This window comes from Dromaius novaehollandiae, chromosome 1 (genome assembly GCF_036370855.1).
Source record: "Dromaius novaehollandiae isolate bDroNov1 chromosome 1, bDroNov1.hap1, whole genome shotgun sequence".
Classification (NCBI taxonomy): Eukaryota; Metazoa; Chordata; class Aves; order Casuariiformes; family Dromaiidae; genus Dromaius; species Dromaius novaehollandiae.
The window spans coordinates 63,809,682-63,834,755 of NC_088098.1; the positions used below are offsets into that span (position 1 = coordinate 63,809,682).

General features: G+C 47.7%; 1 protein-coding gene across 7 annotated transcripts; it reads left to right on the top strand.

Annotated features, from left to right (window-relative positions):
* Nucleotides 1–31: 31 nt before the first annotated feature.
* On the top strand, nt 32–24,196 carry DDX11 (DEAD/H-box helicase 11). 7 transcript variants are annotated; one of them, XM_064514691.1, is made up of 28 exons: nt 32–130; nt 464–610; nt 1,047–1,310; nt 1,666–1,752; nt 3,364–3,521; nt 4,725–4,767; nt 5,323–5,430; nt 5,981–6,068; nt 6,562–6,767; nt 7,417–7,569; nt 7,673–7,719; nt 8,520–8,599; nt 9,857–9,901; nt 10,019–10,086; nt 10,625–10,663; nt 11,139–11,259; nt 11,720–11,854; nt 12,332–12,444; nt 13,384–13,456; nt 13,851–13,954; nt 14,743–14,892; nt 16,896–16,964; nt 17,143–17,243; nt 17,677–17,761; nt 18,382–18,457; nt 18,652–18,806; nt 22,413–22,571; nt 24,005–24,196. In XM_064514691.1, exons 1-28 carry the CDS (start codon nt 98–100, stop codon nt 24,086–24,088), a joined length of 2,991 nt encoding a protein of 996 aa, XP_064370761.1. In that variant the 5' UTR covers nt 32–97; the 3' UTR covers nt 24,089–24,196. The 7 variants fall into 7 exon arrangements, with proteins under 7 accessions (XP_064370761.1, XP_064370755.1, XP_064370767.1 ...); XM_064514685.1 differs by having other exon boundaries at nt 22,413–22,726; nt 24,005–24,090; XM_064514697.1 differs by lacking the exon at nt 16,896–16,964 and having other exon boundaries at nt 22,413–22,726; nt 24,005–24,090.
* Nucleotides 24,197–25,074: the final 878 nt, after the last annotated feature.

The window sequence follows — 25,074 nt, forward strand, 5'->3', positions numbered from 1 at the left end:
AGCCCTGCGCGCGGCAGCTGACGTCGCGGCGCCGTCACAGCGAGAGGGGCGGGGCTTCTCGGGCGCCCTGTTCGAAGCGGCGGTGGTGGCGCGCGAGATGGAAGGCGGGCCGGGGGCGGTTGGCGCTGAGGTGGGCGCGCGGGGAGGCGGTTGGCGGGGAGGCGGGCGCGCGCGGGGAGGCGGTTGGCACTGAGGCGGGCGGGCGTGCGGGGAGGGGGAGGGGCAGCTGGCGCTGAGGCGGGCGCGCGGGATGGGGAAGGGGCGGTCGGCACTGAGGCGGGCGCGCGGGGGGACGGTCGGCGCTGAGGCGGGCGCGCGGCGGGGGGAGGGGGCGGTCGGCGCTGAGGCGGGCGCGCGCGGGGACGGTCGGCGCTGAGGCGGGCGCGCGGCGGGGGGAAGGGCGGTCGGCGCCGAGGCGGGGGATGCCCGGTGCCGGGCTCATGCGCGGTTCGTGTGCCCGCAGGCGGCGGGCGGCGCCGCGCAGAGGCCGGGCCCGGCCCGGTTCCCGTTCCCTTACACGCCCTACCTCATCCAAGAGCGGTTCATGGCCGCGCTGTACGGCGCGCTGGAGGCTGGCCAGGTCGGGATCTTCGAGAGCCCCACGGGCACGGTGAGCCGGTGCGGCGGGGCGCTCCGGTCACGTGGGAAGAGGAAGGCGGCCCCGCTTGGGGGGACGATGGTGCCTGGGAAAAGGGGCCAGGGGTGCCTGGGGCTCGGCCACCTCACAAGCAGTGAGCCCGTGCTTTTGGCTTGGAGGCATGTTGGCCCCCTGCTTGATGCTTGTGGCAGAACTGTGCTGGCACTGGTGTCAGCAGCCTGCCCCGGGCAGGCGCAAGGGGAAAAGCAGAAAGAAACCATTTACAAGGGAAATGCTGAATAATGAAATGTGAAGTCTCCTGTATCTGCTCACATGGTCTTGGCTTGATCCTGCTAAGTTGGAACTGCTGCCACATGCATCTCTTCTTTGGAGCAGCATTACTGTGTGACTGTCAGTGACACCAATGCTTCGACTATGTTTGGCTTTTCTTGTTTGTTTGCAATGGCAGGGAAAGTCTTTAAGTCTTATCTGCGGAGCCCTCTCCTGGCTCAGAGACTTTGAGGAAAAAAAGAAGCAGGAGGAGGCCCGACTTCTAGCACTTGAGCACAATGGGCAGGAGGAGAAAAAGCTGCTGACTTCGGATGAGTCCTTTCGGAAAGGGACTTTGGATGAGCCTGGGCATCCAGATAGCAAAGGCTCAGCCAGGGAACCAGACTGGATTACTGCGTTTGTGCAGAAGAAAGAAGAACGGGATATGGTGGACAGACTAAAGGTTGAGAAATACTCCTTTGTAGAGGAAGGTGTGAGGATCAGAATGGGCTATACCATGGGTGGTAACTGGAGAAAGAAGTGATGCAGTCTTCAGTGGTGGTGGTCCTGTTTCAAAGGACTTAGTTGCAGTTAAAAGGGATGAAGTATTGCTGTGTGGATGGCATAAGACAGGAAACTACATTGCTCCAAACTCAGTAATGTGTAATAGACATATACTCAAGGAGAAAGGGACTGCGTACTGACAATTTTGATTCAGAGGGGTTTTTTTTTGTATCTCCAGGGCACTGGAAAGTAATTATACTTGAGTTTTAGGATTAAACCCATTTCATCCTTCCTTCACTTTCCATTTATTTTAGGAAGAGCAGATCAGGAGGAAAAAGCGAGAAGATCATCTTGAGAAAATTCGCCATAATGTGCAGTTAAAATATGCAGCAAAGAGAAAAGTGAGTTATCCTACAAAGCTTAGAAGTTTCTGTATTGGTTATATCAAGTATTTTTCATTCTTGCATGCACAACTTGACTCTGAATTTTCCAAATGAAATCAGGTGAGCTCGCCATTGCTTGGGGAGCTGTTTGCATTAGATTGCTGAATTGGCCATTCCAAATTTCAGTTTGGATTCTTTTTGTAAAGTACGGATGTGAAAAATAATTTGTGTATAGAGGATCTACTGTGACAACATTTGTGCATTTAGATGGAGAGGGGAAGTTTTCTGATAGCCTTCCATCCCTCTGCTTTTATTTTAAAAAGCTTTGATACTTCGTTTCTTTGAAAGCTGGTTGTTCCAAAGCTCTCATGAACGTGTGTGAACACTGATTGTGTATAACCAGAATAAAACCTATAGAGCTGGGATTAAATTTAAGATCATGGGACCAAAAAAAAAAAGTCAAGTCAGGCTTTGGTTGTATTTTGCTCACCACTAATGAACAACTGCATTTGTTTACTTTCATGGAAAATATGATTGTATTGTTCAGAAAATGCTCTTTTCTACATATAAAGTTGGTATGTATTTTTCTTCCGTTTGGATTAACTGGTCGCAACACTCATGATTCTAAGAGCTTTTTGATGATGAGTCAAACTTCCCAGAAATATCCACTTTAGGTCCCCAAGCAGGCAGACTTATTGGGCTGTCAGGCTATTAGTTTCTAGTGTGCTCCATTTGAAGTGCTGGGTTCAGTTTTGGTCAAATCCTGTCAAAAAGATATAGCAGAAATGGCAAAGGTTCAGAGGTAAATGGTAAATAAAAAACAAATGGAACAAAGAACTTCTGTCTCTAAAAAGAGAATGAGAAGCATGAAAATGAGAAGCATGATAAAAGGGGAGAAAGCAGATGAGAGAAATAGTGTAAAGATTTGAAAAAAACAGGTGATTCATCTGCTCTATAGTACTTGCTAACTGCCTTTTTTCATAACAACATGCTAAAGGAACGCTCGTTGAAGTTGGAAGGTATTGTTTTCAGATTGACAAAAGAACTCTTCTTAACAGAACATAATTAACCATCAAAACTGTTCTTCAAAAGTTTAATAGAATTTTTGTAGAGGGGTAGATCCGTGTTAGGATAAGAACCAGAGAATTAGGAAAAGAACCAGCTAGAGAGAACTCGTGCTCCACAATTTAAAACAATTACTGAGTTTATCCTAACCTTAACCATGGACAGATTATTTCATTATGTCCTTATAGGTTTGCTTGGTTGAGCTTTTTTACATACTGTTTTTTCCCAGTCAGTCATCTTTTGTTGGCCTCTTCAGGGGATTGGGTACTGGATTATGTGCCTGTTATTGTTTCAGGAGTTAGGAGTTCAGTGGGCCTTTTGCACAGAAGTACCTTTTTTTTTTCTTTCCCTTTATTGTTTATCTGTGTGAGGAAATTTTGACTATTGATATCAGCTGTGTTCTGTGCAGTTGAATAGCTTGATGCTGGAAATTTGTCCATCAGGCCATTCCCTGTGTTATAGATGAGGGACTGTGCTGTCTTCTGACCTGTCCATGGTATATAGTGATGTCAGTGCTACCTCTTATTCTGAATGAGAAATAATATGATTATGTGCTCCTTTCAGAGATCTGAGGAGGATGAGACAAAGCACCTTCTTCAGCTCAGCAAGGAGGTTCTTTTGGAGGGGGGAGGAGCAGATGTTCTGGAGCAGCTGGATCACAACGAGGAGGAGCTGATTCTTGCTGAATATGAGAGTGATGAGGAGAAGAAAGTGGCATCTGGGTAAGGACAGCGACTTGAGGGGGTTCCATACCAACGCAATGCTTTCTGTATTGTGCTTGGCTTCCCTTAATTATAGGGTTTCTAGGTGTGATTACTTCCTTGGGTGTCTCTCTGGGATTCTTCTACTGAGTATTTATCCTCCTGGATCTAAAGTTGGCTCTGTATTGTGCAGATCAGAGTTTCTTCTCAGTTTGAGCTATGGAAGGTAGATTTTTGTTGTAGTGCATGCAAATGGGTGACTTCCAAAGGCTTTTGTTAGGCTCAATCTGCCTTGTGTTGACAGCACAGTGACCTGAAGTGTCTTCTGAGAAAGTGCATCTTTCTTAAAATGCATAGCAATGTCCTCCCTTCACCCAGGCTTGGGTCCCCAAAGAAGCCTTCTGGCTGCGGGGTAAATGACTTGAGATCAAATTTCTTACATTAGAAAAACAAAATGCTCCTCAGGGCATCAGAGGAAGTTCCTGCAGATTAGCATTGACATCTTTTGGTATTCTAAAGGGAGAAATGTTCACATTTCTGAAGACTGAGCTTCAGTATGAAAACCATGTGCACACTTTTCTCTCTTGTATGTGATTGTTCCCTTTGCTTTATGCAGAAATTCAGAAGCCATATTTTAGCAAGAACAGTCAAATACATTTAAAATACAAATTTACTAATTAGTATCATCATCTAGACAGATCCTCCTGCCTTAAATTGCAAAACACTTAAACTACATAGAAATGAAGTAGCTATCAAACATTAAACTGCTTTTGCCTTTGAGGAATTGTATGGCAGCTAAACATCTTCCTGAAGCTTGTCTTTCTGCAATAGCTTGAGGGTGGTATATTGTCTCTAAGGGAAAAACCAATAAATAAATAAATAAACACACCAAAGAATAGTATAAAACTGATCAGCTCATGCTGGGGGCTCAGGAGCACCAGATTTATTAAAAAAACAAACAAACAAACAAACTTGAAGTTGCTAAACACACAGCCCTACAGACATTTTTATTTTTAAAGAACAAGGCTTGACTTGATCATGCATACTTGCACTATTCTTATAAGCTCAATTTTTATTTTAACTTCTGAGTTAAGATCTGAGGTTGTTCTTGAGATGATACAGCCATCTCTTTTGAGATTGCTATCTTGTGGTAGAGCATCATTTTATACCAACTCTCAGTGACCTGATGAAAGGAAACTCTTTGGACTTTTTTTTCTTTTCTAGGCTGGAGGAAGATGACGATGTGGAAGAGGAGCATGTTACTAAGGTGAGGTGAAGGTAGATAGTGGCAGACAGAACAGTGTATCAGTGTATGTGTGAGCAGGATCAGGGCTTCCTTGCACCCTTCCCAAAGTAATGCAGTACAGAGAGATTTAGAAACTAGCAACCAACAACTGCTAAGTTTGTTGATAATAGCAACTAGTATTGCTGCTGCTATCTCCTTTCGAACTACACTGGCTGCCTAAGCAGCTTGCTCTGCTAACATTGCTGAAAGTTTGCTGTGACTTGCTGTAACAGCACAATGCTAGAATTATTAGTATTTTTTTATTATTTTCCAATGGTGACTTGCTGTTATCATGGGGACTCTGGGAAACTCAACTGAAACAAAAGCCAGATGTATAGGAGTTAACAGGAAGGATAGGCCTGATGATCTCAGCAGTTGTAAGGTGACACTCAGACATATGCCTTCCCTTGTGTTTGTGAAGGCTTGAGGAAGGTAACCTGGTTGAGGTGCTTGCCTGCCTCCTTGCAGGATTGCTTGTAGGAAGGGGATTTGGCTTCCATGTTCTTCTCATCTTCCCTTCATTTTTCCTCACTGTAGATTTACTACTGTAGCCGCACCCACTCGCAGCTGTCTCAGTTTGTGCATGAGGTGCAGAAAAGTCCTTTTGGCAAAGACACACGTCTGGTCTCCTTGGGATCCAGACAGGTATGTGGTACGCTCACAGGGGAGCCAGTGTGCACCTTAACCTAGTATAAAAGAGTTTGCTAGGAGGTGTGTGGATGTAACAACTCACAAGGCATCTCAGGGATGACTGAAAACTAAAGCAGTAGTGAGTCATGACACAGGTCTGGGTGATGTGCATTCTTCTTTGAGCTGTGTTTTTGCCATTTATCCTTTGACATAAATTCAAGAGTCTGTCTTCTTTCTGATATAGAAGATTACAGATTTCTGAATCTCTGGGAAGGTGCTTTGTTCTTTCTCTTAGTGTTGCTTCTGTGAGTGTCTGTTAGAAGCTGTTGGGTAGCAGTGAGCCATCTCAGGGCACCTTTTCTAATTTTTCCTCTTTGTTAATTTTTTAATAGGATTGAAGCATATTGGTAGCAGCTAATACACAGTGTCTAACCCATAGACTTTTCTATTTTGAAATCTAGTCTTAGATTCCTTTAGAGAAATCTTCTATTTTATAGCAAAGGGAGCATACAGGGCACTTTCTTTTAAATAACCACCTACTGCTTCCTCTCTTTGCATGTCTAAGAACCTGTGTGTGAATGAGGAGGTGCGCCGCTTGGGGGCTCTCCAACTCATCAATGACCGCTGTATGGAGATGCAGAAGAACAAACATGGTATGAGCGCTTTCGTCCTGGGAAAGCAATCACTGATAAAGCTGGTATACATGAAAGTCTGGAGACAGTGCTCTCTGCCAATCAGTTTTAGCAAGAGAGTGGTAGGAGCTTGAAAATGGTAGGTTGGAGAAGCAGAGCTAGAGGTCATTAGTGCTTTTACTTTTCTTGTCCTTCCAGGCTAGAAGAAATCCTCTGAGACTTGTATATTTTTGGAGAGTCTTATGTTAGTCAGGACTTCTTCAGTGGAATTTGTCTCTGCAACTTAGTACTAGAAATATGGGAAAATGTCACATGGCTAAATCTAACTGGCAGGAGCAGCGACCACTGCAGGGATGGGAATGTCACTGCTGGATGCTCTTTAAATAGATGATAGGTAAAAAATACATGGAAAACCTGCTTTGAAATCCACGAAATTCAGCTGTAAGGATTCAAAGTAGCTGTTTTAGGTTGTTTTGTATGTTGGTCATGACTTTCTTCTGATTTCTGCTGTCAGAAAAGAAAAGTGATGGAGAGGAGATGGAGGGGAAGAAGAGACGTGTGAGTCGCACTGTATGCCCATTTTACTCCTATGAGCAAATGCAGTTTCTCCGTGATGAAGTTCTAGTGGAAGTGAAAGATATTGAGCAGTTGGTGGCTTTGGGAAAGGAGACAAAAGCTTGCCCGTATTATGGGAGTCGATATGCTATTCCTGCTGCTCAGGTAAGGTATACATGCTGTTTAGTTGGATTAGTGCCAGGGCCTCCAAGAATAAACCAATTACCTGCTCTCTCCAGTGCTGTGTTACCCAGTGTTCCGGATGTTTGTAAGCAGTCTGAATGTTTGTCAGCTCTAGTTTTGCTGAAAAAGCACAGGAAGAAAAGAATACCCATTTGGAGCTAGTAGGGAGGCTGTAAGTCAGTAGTGAGTCAAGCATTCTGAAGTACCTGAATGGCTCAGTAATCGTGAAGCAATATTGGCACATGGGTATAATCTTAGCACTTATCACTACTCTTCTTCCTCGCTTGGTTCTCTGTCAGAAGACATCCTTTCAGTGCTTCAAAGGAGATTAGGAGTGTAACCTGCTCTTGTGCTGCTGGGCTTTTCTTACTATTATTATTTGAAGGTTGAACAGAATCCCTGTCCATGTGTAATTGTTGTACAGTTGTTTCCATTCAGCTCACCTCCCAGTGCCTCTCTCCAAATACAGGCCCCTGTCTCTCCTCCTCCCTTTCCTGCCTAGAATAAGAGCAAATAACTTGACTGACTTCTCCAGGGCCATCTGCTATGGGCCTTTTATGAGTGGTTGGTGAGTGCTCTATGTTTGTAAGGATGAGAGTGGGAGTCAGGGTACTGTGCACTTCTCCTGCAGCTGGTGGTGCTGCCCTATCAGATGCTCTTGCATGAGGCCACCAGGAGTGCTGCTGGAGTCAGTCTGAAGGACCAGGTTGTAATCATTGATGAGGCCCACAACCTCATAGACACCATCACTTGTATCCACAGCGTGGAGGTCAGCGGCTCTCAGGTGAGTCATGTCCTGGTCTGTTAACCGTGGCTGAGCTCTAAATCTGGCAGAGCGCCCTTTTTCGGCTCCTCTGTAATGCCAGATCCTTACTTTGTTCTTGTAGTTGTGCTGTGCCCACTCCCAGCTGCTGCAGTACATGGAACGATACAGGTGAGGATCTCAGATGAAAATAGCAGAACAACAGTGGCAGGCAGCGTGGATGCCACAGCTTACGTCTCCTATCTGCAGGGCCTTTCTTGTTTTTTCCCCAGTTGAAGGTTATTTGCATTAATGCTCTTGCAGATGAAGAGCTACTGGCTTCATTATCTCTGTCTAGAACCCATTTTAAGTCAGACTCCTGGGGCTGGTATTAAGCAGTGAAAAGGGAGGTACCCTGGGGATTCTGTCTTTCCCTTATCCTCTCACTTTCTTTCCCAGTATCTCCTTCTAATCACTCCTGCTTTGTGATACCCAGTTTCAAAAGCTCCAGTCTTTCGTGTGTCTCGTAGTGCTTAGCCTTTCATGTGCTGAGTAAGCTCTGAGGAGGAGGAAGCTGTATGTGGTTCTTGGCTCTGGTCAAATCTTGCATCTTGTCATCCCTGCAGCGATTGATTATTGTGCTCACTTCTAATACCTTTGAATTTGTGCAGCATTATCGCAACATGAACTTGGGACATCACTGCTGTTATAATAAGCAAACTATAATTAGTATGTAAGAAGAGAGGCGATGGTAGGAACAGTGAAATGTCTGGGCTGCAGGGCTGAATGCTCTGGGGTGACTTCAGGCAGGATATTCAGGGGTCTGTGCCTTGTCACAAATAGGAAGAGTGAACCTAGGAGAAGTCATTCTTGGCTCCTGTCTCCCTAAAATGAAGGGGAGTTCAGATGATTGTCTCTGCAGCTTAGGAAGCTGTGTGTGAGTTAGTCCCTGAAGATGTTTTGGAATCTAATACCTGTCTGTTATTTCATAGGAAACGTCTAAAGGCAAAGAACCTGATGTATATTAAACAGATCCTGTATTTGCTGCAGCAGTTTGTGTCTGTGCTGGGAGGTAAGAAAATGTTGTGTCTCTGTGGATGCGTTACACTCTGAGCTAGTTGGTGCTTCTCCTCTGCAGAGGCGGAAAGGAGTTGTTGCTCACGTATAGGCTTGGACACTAGTAATTTCTTTCCTCAGTCTGTTTTGTACCATGGGGGTGTGGACTAGTGTCTGCCTGAACCCCTCTTCTGTTTGATAAGCTGAGGAGCAGCAGATGGTGGTGTAAGCTGTTAGTGAGGCAATTTCCTTCTCTTTCTGTGCAGTTCTCAGATGTGATTTGAGTGGGGGGGAGTTGGGGTGCTAAGTGAGGAAGATAGCAGATGTGACAGTGATCAGGGCAGAATAAAAATGGCACAGAATAAATCTCCTGGGTCATCAGGTGGCAAGGCCTCTGCGTATGGCAAGCATTCCTCTGCAGTGGGAATCTTTCTTGAGTGAAGTCTTTCCTTTGTGGAAAAAATATTACTTTGCTGTGATTTTTAAATCCACAGGCATTCGCAGGGCTCCTTTCCTGTAATGCCTTGAGGAGAGCCTGTTTTTCGTAAAGAACTTCCTCCTCACCCAGGGGAAATGCAGCTGTTTGGGGCAGGGGCCTGTTGGTGCTTCTCTTCCCTTCTCTTGAATGCACCACTTCTTTTCCTCCTTTATTCCTGCCAGTCTTCTCTTCCCCACACCTGACTAAGTGCTTTCATGAGAAAATGCAGCTTGTGTACAGCTTCATGATTGTGGCTGCAAAAATGAGATGTGAGGTGGGTGTTAAACACTCGGACATAAAACACAGTGAGTGGCAGCAGTTAATATTGTTCTGTCTGTCAGGGTCTGGGTGCAGAGCTGTCCTCAGGCTTTGCCTTCTTCCCAATCACCTGCCAGCCTACGCACCTCCTAGCTCGCCGGTGCTGCATTGAGGAGGGGTGAGAGATGCACTGCAGTCCCTGTCCCTTCATCTTTGCAGCATGATGACTATCTACTGTGTGAGCATTTGTATGTACCCACCCTACCTGCTGCCTCCTGCTAGAGAGGGAATGTAGGTGGTGTTTCTTAGGATGTAACAGAACACTTGTCCTACACTGTAGGGCTAACTTACAGAGGAAAGAAAAACAAATGGAGCAGGGACTGATGTTTTGGCTGTACAGCTACTTTTTCCAGATGTATAGTTAATTCCTGTTTCTGTGCTGGCACAATGCACCTTTCAGGTTAGTTTTTAGTCTCTTGCTTAATTTTAAGACAGACCCAGCGTAAGCCTTCCTTGAACCGATTTTGTATTTTACAGGTAATGTGAACCAAAATCCTAACTCTCAGGCAATTTCCCAAACAGGTAAGACTGGATTTAACACCTGGGGTGTTTGGCTATCAGGTAGGAACATGGGTATGGGCAGTGAGGGCTTGCAGACCCAGCAGCTAATTTCATATTTTTTTTCTCCTCCTGTTTCAGGGACAGTGCTAAAATCCATCAATGACTTTCTGTTTCAGAGCCAGATTGACAATATCAACCTCTTCAAGGTAGTGCAAATGTTGTCTTCTGCTAGGGCACAGGTGGTGAGTTGCTCAGGGTTATCAGGAAGCCTGTGTGAGACCTGGAAGTAAAGCGTAGGTCCACATGGCAGGATTTGCTTTCTGGCAGCTTCTCCCTACTTCCCCAATGTCTAGATCTCCTGCTGCTGTCTCTATAGCAGGCCACTAAAGCTGAGTGGATGGCCTTGGGGTAGGGGGAAACAACCAATTAAACACGTGTCAGTACAGGGACTGTCTGTGGGCAAAGCAAGACTGTAAAGGTTGAGGGGAGGAAATGGGATCGCTCCAGGAACCCATCCCTCAAACCTCCAAACACGGTATCTTAACATAAAGTGTTTCTACTCCAGAAGCAATGCCCTTGGAATAAAAGGTTGTTTGGGCAGGAACACTCACAAAGAGCCTGGCACCTGTCCCCAAGAGCTCAGCAAGAACAGCAAGTGATACCCTTGCTGGTCAAAGATCGAGGGCAGCAGGATCAGAGAAGGGATGCTGAAAGCCAATCAGTTTTTCTCTCTTCCTCTAACAGGTTCAGCGTTACTGTGAGAAGAGCCTCATCAGTAGGAAGGTACTGCTCCTTGGCTTGGTAGTCAGTAGAGTGTTTAAATGCCACTTCACATGTTGTGTTAGAAGTGGAAGATGCAGCAGCTGGGGTGGGAGTCTGTTTTCTCCACCCCTCTTTTGCAAACAAAATGGTTCCTGCAAAAAGCACTGTATATTACCATTTGCTTATACTGCAGAGAAGCACACAGCATGTTAGCATTGCAGTGGGTGCTAATTCTGTGCTGCTTGGCCTCAAACCTGCCAGCCCAGTAGACCTCATGGCATTGGAAGAACAAGCATCAGAGACTTGTTTTGGTTTTGATTCAATGCAGGGAGGAAAGTAAGGCTGGGAAGCCTGGGCTGTGTTCACAGACTCTGATTTGGCTGCTTTGTGAACACCTATCAAGGAACTTTTTCTGTGGCAGGCTAGCAAACTTGTTCTTATTCTGTCCAACTCCTGCTGCTTGGTAGTCTTAGTATTTCTGACTTTGGCTTGGCAGCTTTTTGGGTTTGTGGAGAGATATGGAGCCCCCACAGCTGTGAAGACCAACAAGGAGAACCAGAAGTTGGCTGGTTTGCAGAACTTTCTTCTGAGCCTCCAGCAGGGATCTGATAAAGAGGGTGAGTTCTCACAGCCTCCACTTGTGCATTTGTAGACAAAGTAAGGATGTGGGAAGGCAGATCTGAAGTGTGAGAGACTGCAGAAGCTGCCCTACACAGTTTTTGTAAAATATATTTGACTGGATGACTTAGGCAACTATATATTTGAGGTCCCTTCCAACCTGAATGATTATATGATTCTGTGTTTACACTGCACAAATTCAAGCTTTGCAGTGCTGTGACCAACTGGCTCTGGGACCTGAGCGACCACAGGCGATACTAGCTACAAAAGTCAAATCTTCCTTTTCTTTATTAGCAATGAAACAGAACTTGGGTTCCCTCCATTACTGGGTCTTTGGTCCCTACCTGCAAGTGTAGATCATGTATCATGTTCCTGAAAAGGGCCCATCTGTATTTAGTGCTTAGTCCCTGCCTTTGAAAATATGGCCTAGGCTGCCTGCTCCTTCTTTCTTCTGGCCAGGTGCTCTTCAGAGCCTTCCTGTGGAGGCTGAGAGCAACCAGCTCCGAACCGCCTCTCCACTGATGCAGATTGAAGGATTTCTCTCAGCCCTGACGAATGCAAACCAAGATGGCCGAGTCATTCTCAACAGGCAAGGTACTGGAATGGGAGACCCGAGGAGAAGTGACTTATGACTCGTGAGCAGAGCGCTCACTGATGGTGAGGGAGGTGATCCTGAGTTTGTGAGGGTCTGCAGCCCTACCGACATGCTCAGCAGGGTCTGTGGTTCAGGCTGGCAGGCTCTAGTCTGTGTAAGGATTCTTACGAACCCAGAGAAAGTCTTTACAAGGGCATTGGGGCTAGGAATCAAAAGTTGCAGAGATCTCCTCCCACTTTGGATGTGGATTTTTGTCTTGCAACTTATTGCACCTCTGCAGCTCCAGGAAGGTAAGGAAGCAGAAAGTAGCTTCCAGGCCAGTATTACCTGCCACTGCCCCTGGCAGTGTTTGAATAGTAAGTCCTGGTTTTGAGAGGTGGAGATCTGCCTGAGTCCCCTAGGCAGGAAGGGAATCTCTCATATCCCAGACTGTGTGTCTCAGTTGCTTCCTGATGCTCTCTCTCTCCTTTCCTCAGGCACTGTTGGTCAGAGCAGCCTCAAATTCCTCTTGCTGAATCCAGCTGTACACTTTGCCAAGGTGGTGAAAGAGTGCCGAGCTGTGGTCATTGCTGGGGGCACCATGCAGCCGGTGAGGGAATACAGATGCTACTCTAAGCTCTTAGAAGGTCTCTGTCACTATCTGCAAGCACGCATGGAAAGACAGTGCCTTGGCCATGCTGGGACATATTTTTCTATCCACTTCCTATGGCATGTGTGGGGGAAAAGACCTTTCTTACCTACCCTCTTATCTTCTTGGTGCAGTTTTCCTGAATGAGGGGTCATGCTGCCTATCTGTGCAAAAGCTGTAGATGCAAGGGCAGGACTGCCCTTGTCAGCCTGCTGGTCCTCAAGACTATGTTACAGGCTGAAGCAGTTTCTTGAGCTGACAGCAGGTTGGGACTGGCTCTGACCTTCTAAAAGGAGAAGGATCCCATGGGGACCATGCCATAGGGGATCTTTCAGAAAAATTGAGACTCCAGTGTTGCCATGGTGGTGGGATCTATTTCTTCAACTTACAGCCCTTCTCCCATTGCTTTTGAATATAGGGCCTAAGAGACTGTGTCCTCGTACAGATGCTGTGGGGTTTGTCAGATATTCCAGTTAGTTACATTTATGCAGTTCAGCCATTCCTGTTTCTGAACAGGAATGCCCTGAAATCTCCTCTTTGCTCTTGTAGAGACAAGTGAGGGAAGGACAGTGCAAAGTGCAGGGCCTCAGTGAAGTAATGGCGTTCTTTTGGGAAGACCACTGTTCCAACTTTGAATCTGCAGCCCAAGAGGGAGGATGTAATTGCAATCCAAGATGTGCTCTGTACAGTGTTTAGGAGAGCTGGTTATGGGCTCTTGGGCCTGGGGAGGTCTGAGATTGGAGTGTCATGGGCCAAGAGGGAATGGATTCCAGGCAGGGGACTTTCCCCACACAGCAGGGCCACAGCAAGGCCCAAGGGCCAGTTTCCAACACTGGTGCTCAAGGTGCAGTGTCTCTTGGCATATGGGTGCTCTAACTCTCCTTGGCTTGTGGTTCGTAGGTGGCTGACTTCCGAGAGCAGTTGCTGTCCTGTGCTGGTGTGGACCCTGCACGAATTGTGGAGTTCTCTTGTGGTGAGTGTGCTGGGGGGGGGATGGGGACACAGAGGCATCATAACCTTGCTGTGGGGGGCACGAGAGTCGCTGTGGATGTTTGGTGCCGTTTTGTCAGCACTCTCTAAGCAACGTAGCATCTTTCCTAGAAACTGTAGCAGCCAAGGGGTGCTAGTTCCCTTCCAATCTCAGCTTCCCCAGTGGTCTCAGCCAGAATCAGCAGGCAGCATGCCTTGCTTTCTTCCCCAGGGCGCAGAGAATAGTTATAAGCAGCTGAGTGCTGAGGGGCTTGTGCGCTTTGGCTTAGCTTGGCAAGTATGTGCTTGTGTCACTACACACAGAGGAAGCTGTTCAGCTAGCTGGATTTGTGCACATAGCAGTGACACTGACTCCCACTACTCATTTTTGTCTCCAGGTCATGTGATTCCTCCAGAAAACATTTTACCCATAATCCTCTGCAATGGTCCTTCCAACCAGCAGCTAGAATTCACCTACCAGATGAGACACCTGCCCCAAATGGTAAGTCTTCCCTTTGTTCCCTTCCTTGGTATCTCTTTTTTGCTTCACTTGCTGATGTTTCGTAGGACACATTGTGTTCCGTATCTGAAAGGTGTGCTGATCAAAAGCCGTGGGAGAGGCAGTCTGTGGAATCTGGGGCAGGCATGTTGCCAAATGACTGGGGAAGAAAGCAGCAAAAGGGATTTTGAGCTGCCTGCTCAGAGGTTGCTATTGCAGACTAGGGAGACTAGCATCTCCTCTTTGGCTTACTAAGATCCTGCAGTTTGTCTGTGCTGGCCATCAGAAAGATCTCTGTCTGCTTCATGGTTTGAAGGGGGCTCAGTGATAGTGCAGCATGGCAGCCCTGCAGAGTGCAGCCCACCTGAGAGGGGTGGCAGATGTTTCTGCACACTTTTCTTCATTTCTGTATTCTGAGGTAGGCCGGTAAGCACATAACACTGGACACTAGATCTGCTCTGTCCCTGTCTCCACCAGATGTTGAGAGCAAACTAGCACATCTATTATAGCATGGCAGTTCCCGTCCATTAGGCAACAGATATAATCATTCCCTCCCTGAGTGACCACTGTTTCACAACGGTAATGAACTGTGGCTTACAAGAGGCTAAACAGTGAATGGCTTTTTGGCGATTCCCAGCTTCCTTAGAGAGCTCCCTTAGACCATGCACATCTCCCACATCTTTTCTTTCCCCATGGCATGACTTAGGGGTGTTCCTGGGACTGTGCACAGAATTGGAGCAGCATTAGCTGGAGCTCCTGTCAGCTGCAATATGCTCTTGTCTCTTTTGCAGATGGATGAGACAGGCCGAATCCTTTCCAATGTGTGCAACGTGGTCCCAGGGGGTGTGGTGTGCTTCTTCCCTTCCTATGAGTATGAGAAGCAGGTGTACACGCACTGGGAAAAGTCAGGGCTGCTCACTCGCCTGGCAACTAAAAAGAAGGTAACTGTGCAGCCAGGGGCAGTGGGTACTTTAAATGGAGGTTTCCAAAGTCAAACAATTATCTATGCATTACAGGCCTCTCTTGCTGAGCTGTTCTCATACTCTGCACAGCAGAGCAGAGCGGATGTTTATCTAGCCAATCCCTCCAGTAATGAATAAATGATACTTCCCGGGCAGCTGATCACTGAGCTGGGATCTAAATTAGATTAAATGCTGCTATAGATTCTGTAAGTGCACAGACTGTGTAGTGGTCATGGAGGGAGACACCCCTCCCTTTTCACAACCTGCAGGCTTGTTCCTCTGTGACTGGGGGTGTGTGGGGGGTACGGTGTTCAGGTTGGGCTCTCATAGGGATTTTTTTTTTTCCAGGCTCAGCTATGTATCCCTTGAACACACAATAGCACGACTAAGGGCTAGAAAGGATTGTACTAACCTGCAGTTCATAGGACAGATGGCTTTTTCCAGTGAAAGTGCAGAGTTGAGAATTGAAAGACTGGCAGTCTGATCTTGCCTGTGCCACAGGCTGCCTGTATGACCTTGACTGAGGTGTTTGACCCTTCTGCCTCTTCTGCAAGGTGGCAGCAGTGACCCCTGTGTATGCTGGGGGCGGGTTGTGAAAGATTAAATGGGGAGATCCCTGCAAGCATGAAATCTTTGCAGTGACTGTCACAAGTAGTTGAAGGTTGGATACTGAAGTTTAGGCAGCCTGGCTGTCTTGGGCAGATCTTGGATCATGTGCCAGAAAAAAGAATTACAGATGCTATAGCTGTGAATTCTGTTTACCAGAAGCTAAATAACTTACCGCATGGCTTAGGAGAGCAGAGTTCCAGATGTTTCACAGCCTTGATGCTGGCATTCTGGCACGTGGATCTGCCTGTTGGTTTTTTTGGTGGAAGCACCACAATTCAGCTTTTCTGTGTATCTGTACTGCTAACATTCATAGTGCTTTTCAAGTATGTTCTGTCAGGGTCCTAATCTCCAAGGGCTTATGCCACATTCATGCAACTTGCTATACATTTCAATACTGATTTGTTCTAGTTTGGCCTTTGCAGTCTCCAGCAAATTGAATTACGCGTTAGCAAAGCCTTTGGTGGAAGTGCAGCAAGTGTAACTTTCAGCTGCCTACACACAAGATCATATCATAGAAGAGGGAGGTTAAAGTCTTTCCTGAGGTGGCTGTGGTGAGATCACACTGAGATTATATATAAATTACACAGGGAGGATTAATTTAAATCAGAGGCTTAAATAGCTACTGTTTAATAAGTTAAATGGTCTTGGCTTACATTTGTACTTACCAATTATTTTTTTTACTGAAAGATTGATTCTGGCTGGTAAAAACTCATAGTGCTTCTTGCTAACCAAAAGGAAACATGTCTCTTGGGTGCTTATTGTCATAGATAAGACAGATGCTGCACTTCTTGTTTACTAGAGAAAAAAAAAAACTTGTGATTTTGGTCAAGATGCAGCACCTATCAAAAAGTAGCTGCAAGGTTTTCAGTAACTTGAAATATTGAATACCAGGAAATATTATTATTATTTTTTTTTAATATAGAAAGCTAATTGATTCACTAGGCAAAGGGAACTATTATCTGTAATTAGTTAGTGATTTGAACTGTTTCATCTCTTCACTGTCCTTGAAGATCTTGCAGACAGAGGTTCTCCTCATTGCCCCCTGTATCTTTAGTCCTCGATGGAGGAGGTGGATCACACTTTCCTGCCTTTCAACGCTCAGATGATTTTTAACTTCTTATAGAGTTGGACAAGTCTGCCTAAGATGAAGGGAAATGTTTGCTGCTGCTCCCTTCAGAGCCCAGTGGAAAGGTGTTACAGCGAACATGTAGTACTTTTCCAGGGTGGCGGGGAAAGATGCTGGTTGTTTTTTCAGGCAATGTGCCCTTCCCCCATCTTACCACCATGTGGTGTTTAATAGCATAGGATTAAAATAATCTGTTTTCTTCAGTCTGTTTGCTTCCTGTTGCTGCAACACATTGTACCTTTGACAGATCTTTCAGGAGCCTAAGAAAGCCAACCAGGTGGAACAGGTGCTTGTGGAATATGCCAAGTGCATAAAGGTAAGCAAAACTGGCAGTCTGCTGGCAGTGAAGCATCCCAGCTCTGTATAGGAATGTTGCTGAAGATGGCACTGTAGCTTTTAATAAGGAAAGAGGGCTCTCACTCAGGTGTGCCAGTGTTTCTGAAGCACAGAAGTCTTCCCAACTCTAGTTTAATGTGTCGGTTCCTCTCTTGCAGCGCTGCAGCCACGTGGGAGGCCAAATGACAGGAGCCCTGCTGTTTTCTGTGGTTGGAGGGAAAATGAGTGAAGGGATCAACTTCTCTGATGACCTGGGAAGGTAAGATGGCTGCTCCTTTTAAGGTGAGCACTCTGCTTGTGGTGCTGTGACTCTGAGCAGGATGCATGAGTCAGTGCTCACATAGATAGAAAACCCTGGGGAGCGCGTGACTTTGGCTGAGGCTTAAACCAATGGGACCAAGTCTGCTGGGTGGTGTAAAACTCCTGATTAGGGACTTCTCCAGAGTACTTTTCTTGAAGGTAATGCAGTTAGGCTTGCTGTGCTAGATAATTCCTTGTTCTGGCACCCTGAATCCTTCTGCAGCTTTCAGTTCAGTATGTGCTTGTCAAACTGCTGTGCTTTATTGCTGCCTTTGGTTTTCAGGGCTGGCTGTCTTTCAGGGGTGCAATGACCTCTCTAATTTATCTGGCTGTTGGCAAAGTGCTCTAGCATGAAACATTAATAATAATGCATCTTTCCTTGCCCCTTGCAGGTGTGTGATTATGGTGGGCATGCCTTACCCCAACATTAAAGCTCCAGAGCTCCAGGAAAAGATGACTTGGCTTGACAAAACAATGGTAATAGGGAGTCTTAGACCTCTGTTTCTTTCACTTTTGCTTTTTAGTAGCAAAACTAAACTTCCCTCCTGGCAGAGGAGTCCCAGGGCTTCCTTCAGGGATTCTTTTCACAGAGCTTGCCCATGGTTGGTGGGCCTGGTTCTTTCACTGTGTGGTACCAAAAGCACAGCCTTTGCATGCTGCGCAGGTACAGCTGGCCCTGAACGTGAGAAACACCACAGGATCTTCCTGGGAACTCTCAGCTCCAAGGGGAACAAAGGCCCTTCAGCCCAGAAGAGGTGGCAAGGCGATGGAGGATGCATGCCCAGATCGCTTTTCCTCTCGACTCACTTGTTCTCACCCCCTGGCCCACCAGAGCTGTTATTCCTGTGCAGCTGTAAGAGTCTGGGCAGCTGGGGACAAGTGTTCTGCCTTCAAGGCCTTAGGCTGCCTCTTTGTGAATGCTCTAAGTTAGTTTCCTAACTGCAGCCTCTCCTTCATTCCTTCTTACCCTCTGTTTTAGGTCTGCTTAGCCACCTGCGCATTCTGCAAGGATAAAAGTATTTGCCTCAGTCCTTCATTAAAGAAGCCTCCCTAGTTTGCTTTACATCTGCCTCACCTTCAGGGTTTTTCTCTTCCAGCCAAGAGCTGCTGGCCAGGCACCTAGCAGAGTGCTGATTGAAAACTTGTGCATGAAGGCAGTAAACCAGTCAATAGGTAATTCATCCTTCCTTGGGCAGGCTGGCATTGGGGGGGGGGCCACAAAAAAATGCAACTGTATTGGAATAGGAGGGTGGGGAAAAAGGAAGCATAAAGTGATTGGGTAATGTATAGAAGATGGGAACATAAATATACTTGCCTGAGAACAAAAACTTGAGTGAGCCAGTTTCATGTGTTTGCACACTGTACAGGGAGAGCCATTCGCCATCAGAGGGACTTTGCAAGCATCCTGCTCCTGGATCACAGGTATGCACGCCCTGCCATCTTTAATAAGCTGCCACAGTGGATCAAGGAGAGAACCCAGGTTAAAGCTGCCTTTGGATCAGCATTTGCAGAGTTAAGAAAGGTCAGAACTTGTATCTTATGTACTGCCTGCTATGGCAACTCTTTCCCCTGTACTCATTTGTACTTGTCCAAACCCTCACTTTGGCCCTTTAGCGTAAGGCCAGGAACAAACTGTCAGGTTTCTTCTGTTCTTAGTTCCATCGAGGGAAGTCGGACACTTCATGATGGAGACCAGAGGACTGGCTTGTAGGTCAACTCTGTATGAGCTACTGCTTCTGAAGAACAGCTGGTTGCTGCTTTCCTGTACCAAAGATTTTGTGAATCTTCTCTTTTGCCTCCTTTGTGGATGGTTTTTGTTCAGTATCTGAGCACTGTAGTGGTTAGACCTGCACCTTCAGCATCATAACCAGGAGGGAAACTGGTTGTAGCCCAGATTCTGGTTGTAGCCCAGAGTCTGGTGAAGGCAGCAGCAGGCTTCAATTTGTTTATAGCTGTTCAAGTTTTATTTAAATTGATTAAATATTTTCAACCCAGACACTTAAGTATGGGGATAACATAATTATTTTGACTGAACACATCTGCTTTTTTCCTTCAACCACCAGGGTTGGGGGGGGGGGGGGGCTTGATGACCAATGAAAGCAAAGCTTTTCCACAAGAATTTTAAACTAACAGGCCATTAGGTTGTGTCACTTTGGATTACACAGTGAGACTGGTGAGGCTAGCTGGGGGTACCATTTTTATCCCCTTCTCTCTACCTTGCTTCAAGCAGTTGATAAATTCAGGGCCTGGCTCATTCTTTCAAGGGAAGTAAGGATATGGCCACAATGCGCTGCAACACTTCTCCTCTGATCATGCTTAATCATAGGATAATAATCTTTATCTCTTTCTTACTGCACAGTTTTTTTGAGTTAGAAAGTAACTTGCTGTGGAAAATGGTGAAATTTTTTTTAGTGCAACAGCCCTGAGGTTCTTTCTTAAGTCATGGGTCAGTGGTAGAGGGCAGTGATGCCATCCCCAGCACTTTTTGTCATCAGGAACAAGCCTGTTCACAAGAGCTGCTTTGTCTCCTTGCCAGTTTCAGCAGCTGGATGCTACCTCTTAAGACTCTTCTTAGTGAAATAAGTACTTATAACTAGACACAGAACTGGTACCCCCTGCACCTACAGCATGTCTAGCTCCCGTATCTTAATTAGCGCCCCCCCCCCCAGAGAAAAAACATTGTTTCTGTATCTCCTGCACCTTCAGTGGGCACTGAGCCCCTCTTCCCCCCCCCCCCCCCAGGTCTGCCAAAAGCACTGCCTTAACCCCAGTGAAAACAAAAGCTACAGTGATACATGCCTGCTTGCAACAGCCACTGGCTTCAGGTGCTGTGGCATATGGTGCTGGTTTCTAAGGCTCACCCCAGCCTGAGATGAGAATGGACAGCTGGGCCCTCCCTTAAGACATGCTTAATTGAGCACACTTCTCTTCTCCCAGAGTAAAGGCTACAAGGACCTCCTTCCTTGAGTTTTATTGCAATTTTTTCAGAAACCAACCAGCAAAGAACTGCCAGAAGCCAAGTACAAAGACAATTAAGGGCAGAGGCACCAGTAATTAGACCTCTATGAAGGGGCAGACAGACATACACGTACACACTCTTCACCACCCAGCTCACCTTCAAGAATTCACACCCAGCAATAACCAAGCAAACAAGAGCTTCAGCAAGCAAACAGCATGGAGACAGATGAGGCACAGGCTGTTTGCCTGCAAGCGATGCTCTTACAGTTGTCACCAATCACATTAGGAAAGACTGAAGGCCCCTTAAATTGAGAGAGATGCTAGTTCTGATCCTCTGAGCACAAGCCACCTCACTGCCCTGCAGCTAAGGCAGGATTTATTGAGCCAGTGTGAGCAGCAGCATTTGAAATGGAATGTATTATTGGGGGTGGGGAAGAGCCAACAGAGCAGAAGTAACACTCCTTGATAACTATATTCAGCAGTTGTTAGCTCCTGCTGCTCCAGGTCATCTTTAAGAAGAAATGACAGGGTCCCTCTGCCATGCCAGTGCCCACCCTCCAAGAATATTTCCATGGGCTGGTCTGTCTCAGAGGTGTTTAGTTCAAGAGTCATGGGACTCATGCTGACATATTATGCACAGATGATACCATCTATGACTCCCAGTCATCCTCATCTTCCTCACCTGGGGGCTGCTGTGGGGGTGGAAGGGGTGGTATTGAGTCTGACATACGAGCAAAGGCACCAGCAGGACTTCCAGGAGCATCAGGATTTCCTGAGGCTCCTGGCCCTTTCCCCGAAATACCTAGGAGGGAAGAGGAAAAGCAGAAGCGAGTGACACTTGGGGACTGGAAAACAAGAAGGCTCAGCAAGGGTGAGGGGAAAAAACCCGCCCCATAGAACTGCTACCTCAGCACCCAGGTGTCCCAGACAGATTTGTGAACAACCTTAAATTCCATCACAGCACTGCACAAGAGCTCACTGAACTAGAGCTCCACCTGTGCAAGTCCATGCCCCTCACCCCATCCTGCATCAGGCACTGAGGAGCAGCACTGGTCCTGCCCAGGGCTTCGTCTGTGACTCAGGTGCCCTGATGGGCAAGGGACCCAGCCCGCACGACTGATCAGTTCAAAAGGATGCCACTGTCCCTCCCTCACCCTGCAGAGCTTGCTCACTGGCAGTTTTCACAGCCCAGTTTCTGCCTTGGGTGCACAAACTCCTGTGTCCCCAGCCTGATTTGACTTGGAGATTCCCCTGATGTCCCTCTCTAAAGATACTGTGCCACCATGTGGCACACTAGGCTGGGGAAGTGTCTGTTCCTAGTTCTAGGGCTGCAGCTGACACCCAGGTGAAGGTGCCAGGAGGGCTCTTCTGCTTTGCTAGAAGGAAGGAGCAGCCCACTCTGCAAAACAGTACCTTTGCGCCTCAACACCAGTTTATTAAAGAGGTCTGACATCAAGTCTCCACCTTGTCCCGTAGCTCTCACTGAAACAAAGTAAAATACCATGAATCAGACCAGAAGAAAGTCGGTTTGAACCCAGTGCTAAGGGGAAAGTGTTCTGCTGTATTGCTTTCAGATTAAAGAAGGAACTGTACCCTCCAATTCTGCATCACACATCTAACCTCTCCTCCCACCACAGCCCAGTTTCTCCCTGGGAAACACCAGGCACTGCAGGGTAACAGCATCCTCTAGGGAAAGCCAAGTGTCAGATTTGTCCAGGAGCAGGAGAGTAACAATGCCCAGCCCTTTCATTTTACCAAAACACCTATGTCAATAACCCTAACCAGCTACCTAAATCAGTGTACTCAAATCAGCTCAGCACCAAGGCCCAAGGTTTCCCCTCAAGCTCTCCTTAACAGTGTCTCTCCATGCAGCACATGTGAAACTTCTAACCATGCCCTGAGACAGGATGGGTTTCCCCCAGGAACACATGCCCTCCTGGCAGATGGGGTTTAGCAAGTTGACAAAGCATCGTCCAGATAGGAGATGCCTGAGACCTTACACCAGCCTGTGAGGACAGACAACAGCTCTGCATGGCCAGGGGCTCTTGGCTCCTGGTTTGCCTTTCTTCCTCCAGACATATACCTCCCCAACCCAGGGAAGAGAGCAAGGCAGACTGTACAGAAGAGCCTCAGCACCTTGTTCTTGTTCCTTCTGTTTCTTCTTCTCCAGCTTCCTCTCCTTGACACTGCGGAGGTTGGCCTTCCCGATGCCACCAGCCTGGCGAATGGACTCCAGGAGACTGGCACGCCCAGTAGAGGGGTTCACCACCTCCTTTGGGGCTCCCTGGACCAGACCTGCAGGGACAGGAAGGACAGGCATCAGCCCTGGGTCAGCACACAAGCTATGGGACCAGCCAAATCCCCACGGAAAGGGCTGTTCCAATACCCTGCCAGCCTCTGCTCTGAGCAGAGCACAGACACCTCCTTCAGTGATGGGCCTGTGGCAGCCCTGCCACGGGGGAACTGAAGGCCTGCAGCTCCCAGGCAAGAAGGAGCAGCTTCCCCTCCCACCAGAACTTCCCTCCTCTGCTGGAAGGCTGAAAAGTCACAGGAGAAGAGAACCAAGGGAATGGGCTGAAGCCCAGGAGTCGAGTTAGATTCTGGCAGCGAAGCTGAGGAGGTGCCCAGCCCTTACCCGCAGGCACTGCCTTGCTGCTCTCCTCACTCTCTGGCCAGGCTGGTTCAGAGGGGGCTGTAGGCTGTGGCAGGGGCGGTGGGGGAGGCACAGTAGTTGGCATAACAGGAGGTGGAGGGGGAGGTGGCGGTGGAGGAGGTGGCAATAGTCCAGCATCTTGAAGGTCTGAAAGATGAAAGAAGTTGCATATGTCCCAGGGGACGCTGTGCTGAGAGCTTCAGCTCAGAGCTCCGCAGCTCTCAGCAGCAATGGATAACAATCCTCAGCACTCGAAACATGCAGCAGAGCACTCCCCTCCTGGGCAGCATCTTTTACAGCAGATAGAGCCAAGGCAGGGTTTGTGATCTGACCTCCCCAGCTGCGTCCCACTGGGCCTGTCCAGCTCACCTTGCATGACCAGGCTGCCATGAAGCAAGTCCCCGTCCACTGCTCTCCTTCCCCCCTAGCAGAGCAGCCACTCAAGGTAAGGGGCTGGGAGCCCAGTCAGCACCTGAGCAGGTTGCAGCTCTGACTCAGGCCCATGCACAAGACACCAGAGGTATTTGCAGCATCTGTCTTGAACAGAAACTTTCTGCCCTGCCCCTGTCTTATCCTAGTGATCCCTCTTTCCTCCTTCACTGGGCCCTGGGAACAGGGATTGGAAATACCTGGTTGCAAAGGCTCTATCGACTCGGTGTTGAAGGTGGGCAACTCTGGAATAGCACTGCTTGGGGCAGATGGTGCGATGCCAGGTCCTAGATCAGCACTGTACATGAGATCTGCAGCAATGCCAGGCAGGTCTGGCAGGTAGGATGGCACATCGATCTCAGGCACCTGGCCCAAATCTGGCACATAGAAGTAATTTTCAGCTACCTAAAGGAGATCCAAAGTAAAAAGACAAGGTGGTGACTGGGAGCTCACTTTCCCTTGCAGCAAGCAGGGGCACTGCAGTCAAGAGCTGGGCTCGTGTGCCTTGGGTACAGTGCCTGCTCCTCTCAGGAAGGTCTGTGCTCTTGTCCTGGGACAGGTTCCCATGCCCTGAGGTTACCTCCTGCAGAACAAGCTAGGCAAAGGCAGGCTGCAGGAGGATAGAGGTGCAGGCTTCCTCCTGGTTTCCTGCAATAAACTTTACTCTCTCTTCCCCACAGGTTTCACCCACAACTTTTGCAGTTTACAAAGGCCAGTCTCTTCTCTTCTGCAAAAGAACAGTGCCTGGACAGTCTGTGAGATAAAGATGCAGGAGAAGCAAAACACAGTAGTCACAAAGGTCTTGTTTTGTGTTTAATATGCAGGCAAAAAAGTACCAAAGGCAAACTGAATAAAGGGCTTTGTTAGTCATACACACTGCTCTCTCCTCAGGTCCAACATTCAGGACAAGTGGTTCCTAGGCTCCCTTTTCCCACCCCAAACCGCACATTCAGCCATGCAACAGCAAAGCTTAGAAGCTCAGTACTCAGGGTGTGGCCACTACGAGGTGTCAGAAACAAGGTCTGCGACATGCTGGGGCAGCTGGGTTGCTGCATTGCCTGCCCCATGTCTACACCCAGCACAAACCCCTTTGCTCAGGCTGGCTGGCCCTTCTGGTTGCATCAGCAAGTGCTCCCTTTGGGTCACAGTCCACCTCCTGCATGCCATAGCACCTCACCCTCACACTCCTCACGTGGATCAGGAGTTAGCACAAGGGAGATGATCAAGTGACAGAGCCTCCAATCTCCTCTGTAACCCTGAGGTCTAGCAGCACAAGGCATTGACATTAAATTACTCTTCTTATGTCAGCCTGCAAAGGCTTGAGTGGAAAGAAACAGCTCTGAAGTTTCAGGGCTTTGTCACATCCACCAAACCCAAACCAGGACTTTAAGCACAGAAACTGGGGCATGATTCCTCTGGCAAGCAAGATACCCTACAGACCTATGACAGGTGATTCCCCCTATCTGCTCTCTGCACTACCTGCACTACAGAAGCCCTCCTCTACCCTCAGAGCTGAGCACAATCCCTTCCCCATTCCCCAAAGTGGCATCTCACCTGCCGATCCAGCTGTCCCCTTTTGGTGATGGAGAGAGGAGCATCAAAGAGTTTCTCTTCTGTCTCTGTTTCCAGAGCTACATGGGTCTTGGTCACCGCTCCAGCCAGAGGATCCAGGAAGACGTACTTCTTGTACCTGGGAGCAGAGAGGATGTGACGCCATGTCCAGTGGCAAGGCCACAATAAGCGTAGCCAA

What these genes read in the sequence shown, in the direction of transcription:
- DDX11 (XM_064514685.1), top strand. Translation starts at nt 98, where the DNA reads ATGGAAGGCGGGCCGGGGGCGGTTGGCGCTGAG. An exon ending in ACAATATCAACCTCTTCAAG is followed by an intron (nt 10,087 to 10,624) that starts GTAGTGCAAATG and finishes TTCCTCTAACAG; the next exon opens with GTTCAGCGTTACTGTGAGAA. An exon ending in TTCTCTGATGACCTGGGAAG is followed by an intron (nt 17,244 to 17,676) that starts GTAAGATGGCTG and finishes TGCCCCTTGCAG; the next exon opens with GTGTGTGATTATGGTGGGCA.